General features: G+C 36.4%; 1 protein-coding gene across 2 annotated transcripts in view; it reads right to left on the minus strand.

The window, feature by feature from the left end:
* CCAR1 (cell division cycle and apoptosis regulator 1) overlaps positions 1-5000 on the minus strand; it is a 27661-nt gene that overhangs the window by 6064 nt on the left and 16597 nt on the right. For both annotated transcript variants that reach the window (XM_009893884.1, XM_009893876.1), the window contains 5 exons: positions 4398-4481; positions 3542-3727; positions 1693-1884; positions 970-1203; positions 524-635 (listed from right to left, as the gene is read on the minus strand). In XM_009893884.1, coding sequence (XP_009892186.1) covers positions 524-635; positions 970-1203; positions 1693-1884; positions 3542-3727; positions 4398-4481 — 808 coding nt within the window. The remainder of the gene's footprint in view (positions 1-523; positions 636-969; positions 1204-1692; positions 1885-3541; positions 3728-4397; positions 4482-5000) is intronic.

The following is a 5000-nucleotide window of genomic DNA, read 5'->3' on the forward strand; positions in this document are numbered from 1 at the left end:
AAAGAGGGGTACTGCTGCTCCCTGGAGACAGGAAAATTCCCCAGCCCTTTTCCCCATTTATTCAGGCAAACTCCACCCAAACAGAAATGGACTCCACATAGAATCATGTAAAGAGCACCCCACGCTACATTCTGGCCTAATAAAAAAACAGGATGACATTTCAGAACTGAGGAATAGAAAGTTAGGCACTTAAAAGTGGCTTGGTTTTTCAGAGGTGCTGAATACTCACATCTCCTACTGACTTCAATGGGAGTTGCGAGTGGTCTGCATTCTGAAAAAAATAAAACCACTTCTATATGCATGCCTTCTGTACCACAGCTAGATTATATCAACTATGTTCATACAACGCCTAGCATAAAAGGCACTTACATTTTAACTAGATCTGGTCAGAATTACTAAAATAAAATTAGTCTAATAATGCAATTTTAAATTGTCTAGTTCCAGTGCATTCTCCAGCTTGAGAGAACATATTCAGTGGCAATAAAAAATTTCTGAAAGCCACAAAATCCGTAATTCAAGATACCTTCATCTTCATCTTCAGCTTCTTCTGCCTCCATCGGATCATACTCTTCTTGATTATTGTCATCTTCAGTTTCTTCTTCATCTTTAGAATCATCTTTCCTTTTATCTTCTCTCTGTAACAAAAGTTCCAAAAAATTTATCCAGTCAGAACATAAAATAGGAAAGTAAAAACCTCACTACTATTAATTCAAAAATTCCATGTGTTTATATTTAGCCACTTAAAAAAAAAAATCTGAGATACAGAGAATGTTAAAATACCTCCAATACACCTGTAAAATTTTTAAATTACTGAACATGAATGAAGCATATTTAAATAGATTAACAAGTCAAATCAAATAACTAACGCTACAAGACTTGAGTTTTCAAAGGCAATAAAGTAAAATTCAAATAGAAACAGTTTAATATTGATCCAGACAGGATAGTACTTTATATGAGCTAGCTGCAGACCTTCTTTTCATCTTTATCTTCTTTTTTGTCTTTATCATCTCCAGATTTTCTCCTCTTAGGTTTTGGATCATCTGTTTCATCATCTTTCTCTTCTTTTTTTTCTTTTCTCTCATCTTTTTTGCTTTTTTTGTCTTTTTTGTCCTCCCTCTCTGGGAGAGAAATTAGTGCTTTATAAATTCTGACACCAAAATCTCTCTGAAGCATTTCATTGAAGAGCTCTGCAAACAGTGATACCTGCACAGAAAGAAGAATGAAAAGAGAACTGACAAAAAGTTTTTAAGTATGCATTAAAAATTTGTACCCTTATGATGAAATAGCTATGAGGTGCTATCTTACCAACTTTCACCATGTCAGAATTTTATGTAGTGCCAGATTTCTTACTATCTGCTTTGAAGATGGAAACCTTGAACAGCTTTATAAAAATGCTTCTTTCCTGTACTGCAGTAGTTTAGGGCCTAGACTAGCTGCATAAATTTTAAAGTAAGTTCCACATCTGAACACCTGCACATTTCTTCTGGGTATCATACAGTGACTATACTGCTATTGTAAACCACCTGCCAAAGACTGGACAATTTTTTCTGCGTATTGCACAAAACCCTAACTTAAATTAAGTTTTATTTTGACATGCTATCATAAACTTCTATAATTTAAGAATACTGCAGTTATCGCACAGCATTAAAAAGAAACAAGAATGGCTAACTGTAAGTAGCACAGCTAACTTACCTCAAAGGAATGTTCTTTATTATCTTCTAATCTATAGTCCAGAAGAACACTAAGAGACATAATACTACAGTCAAACTTCCCACTCTTTGCTGCCCAGTTAGGATGTACAATGATTGCTGGTTCATCAGGCAAGATGTATCGTCTCTCCCGCCGCTGACGTTCCATTTCTTCTTGACGTTTTCTTTCTTCTTCCTAAAAAGCAGCACAAAAATAACACATAGCATGTTCCAAAGCTGAAGTTTCAGCCTATATATTAATTTTTAGGACTCACTGCTTTGAAGAAAGCGAAGGAAAGCCTAAGCTGCTGAATGCAACACAGAAGACAGACTGAAGCTCAGACTAGGATTTCCAGAATGCATACTGTGTCCGCTGCCAACACTCACCTAGGACAACTGGAAACTTGAGCAACACAAAGCAGGACATGCAGTGTTTAGCTCACAGAGCAACAAGCACCTGCCAACTATCTTATGGTGCTGACCGCAGCATGTTTACTTGACATGGGAAGGAATCAAGCTAGTTCACTTCAAGAAATAGTATGCAAGCTAGCAAAGGAGTCAATGCTCCTAAGGGGTCTTTTGTTTGTTTAGGGGTGTTTTTAGAGTCGTACAGGACAGTAAACTGCCTTATTCCTTACATAGGAAGAGTAAAGGCTTCATAGATCATCTTACCAAAGATATCCAACACAGCTTTAACAATTACCAGGTGACAATTTACTCCGCTCTTTTGGATTATGGGAAATGCAATCTCTGTAGATATAACTGATGCAAATCAAACAAAAGGTTAAAAAAGGTAAAATACTACGCAGCTTACTGGTAGCCAAGAGAGAAATATTAAAAGTCCTATGAGTATGGAAAAAAAGTCATGGCAGAGCTCGTGCTTTTTAAAAGCAAGCACAATCAAAGCTCCCTCCCTGAATCTTAAAGCAAAGCAAGCTGTGGCAAGAAACCCCAGGACAGTTGAAGCCCATCCAAGCTGTGGGAGAAGGCAGCAGCTGACAGAATTAGCAAGCACATGGTCTTTGCTTCCTCAACAAGGTTTACACAGATATGTAAAATTTCAAATAATCCCATATGGATTAGCAGGTAATACACAAAAAGGCCGGTTTAGAAGCAACGAACATCGAATATATTCTCTGGACATTTATGCCCCTTTCCTGTCGTTGAGCTTTGGCCTAATTGCACAGATCCTGTTTATCCTTGTGAAACAGGAAAACAGACAAAGTACCTGAACTACCAACCGCAAAAACTGAGAAACTTCAATACACAGAAAGTTTATCCAAAAGCAAGAATTAAAAACTTCATAATAAAAGAAAACAAACCTAATCAAACCATTAGCCATCTGAAGAAACTGGACTGTTTGAGACACTCCAACCTTTTGCAGACTGGAACCTGCCCTCCTCCCATTTCCACAATAATTCCCTAAGATTTGTCTGCCACTAAAAGTCAATAGAACTAAACAGCTGCTTTTCATGTAGTTTTAAGAAATTAAGATCTTGTTAAGTGTTCACCTGTTCTTGAGCACAGTTCTTCTCAGAAGTCTGGGGTTTATTTTTCTTTACATTTAAGGTCTGACATTAATTCAGGCACCCTTAGTACAGCTGCACATTTCAGCTGACTTTGCTGATATAAAGAAATTCAAACTTGCCAAGATTTCGTTCCAATTCAGCAGCTCAAGTTACAGCAAGAGTTCCCAGTAGAGTCATTTGAGAACTACAAAATCCCAACACAACTAGGCATATTCCTGTACTTTTTATACTTACGGATATTTATTTACACAAATTTTATATGTAATACTTTATGTATTTATGTGTAGTTAATAAGACTTAAACCAAGTATGTCCAAAGCCTAACCTCTTTGTCATCTTCAGATTTCCTATCCTCCTCCTCTTCCTCTTCTTTCTCAGACTTCTCTAGCTCCTTTTGCTCTTCTTTTTGTTCCTCTACTTTCAGCTGCTTTGTCAGTCGAGCTATCAACTGAGATTTCAGTCCTTTAGAGCTAAGGGTTCGACTTTCTAATTCTTTGCGAAGGTCATTTACCTGGCAAATAAAAGCTCTGTAAGTGGTATCAACCAGTGACATTGCAAAACGTGATTAGCAGAAAAGGTGAAGTAAAAACTAAGTAAGAGCACTGAAAAGTCAATTGTATGTTTTAAATCTGTACTGAAAACCACTAGTATTTACTGATATAAAACATACTACATTTAAAGTTGTGTTCTCAAAGAAGCCCCCTTTTGAGGGACTTTTCACAAGGGCAAGGAAAGGATTTTACTATAGTAAACCAGTTCATTACTATTAATCATTTTGAGGAAACTTTTTATTACGTCTCCTGACGTACATTTTTGTATAATTACTGCCTTTTTAAACTAAAATTAAAGTATTTTAGACCCCACATTTTTTTAACGCAAGTAGATATGACCAGATTACTGCAGGACTTCACATCTCAGTTAATGTATCATATGTGATACACTTCAATTGTACAAAGTTCAAAAGTTCAGAATAGTTTCAATTAGCTGTGTTCACTTATTAAAATGAGGAGTCACACTTACATACTGTTGTATCCCATCTAATACCTATAAAATCATCAAGGAAGATAAAACACTACTGAAGTATTTTTGCTCAGTTAAGGGAATATACAGCTGTATTTCAGGTCATGCCTTAAAAATGGAAATGTACAATAGAATCAAATTTCAACAAAAGGGTTAGTTACCTTCATTGTTTTTGGATCCAGTTTAGACCAGTGCGTAGGTGTAGAGATCTCTTTAGCTTCCCCATCATCCTTTTCCTCTTCGTCCTGACAAATAAAATTTAGAAATTATCATTCAGAAAGCTTGAAAGCAATTCAGTTATTTTTTAAATTCTGTTGCTGATCTGTGCAAGGTCACAACTGTTTCAGATAGTCTTCTCCTAAAGTTATTATTTAGACAAGTTCACACACACATTCTACCACTTTATAAATGATCACAGTGCCACTCAGCCAATACAAGCCAGATCTGTGGAACACAAAAGGGTGAAGAGCAACACCACAAAGAATATCGGGGTTACACAGACACTGCTGGTCTCCATTAACCACACAGCGTGTGATCTTCCCCCAGATTTTAAATCCCCCAAATTACGCTTTGTTCAGTCAGACCTTCCCTTATTCCAAGATGTTGATCAGCCACATGGCCTGAAATTCAGATGTTTCAGACTAGTATTCATTCAATTTCAAATATCGCAATTAGAACTGGCCACAAGAGAGAATTTAGAAATTTTAGAAAATGGCAAAATGTTTGAAGACAGCTATTCATAAACTGCATCTCACTCAACAACT

This window comes from Charadrius vociferus, unplaced genomic scaffold (assembly GCF_000708025.1).
Source record: "Charadrius vociferus isolate BGI_N301 unplaced genomic scaffold, ASM70802v2 scaffold611, whole genome shotgun sequence".
Lineage (NCBI taxonomy): Eukaryota > Metazoa > Chordata > Aves > Charadriiformes > Charadriidae > Charadrius > Charadrius vociferus.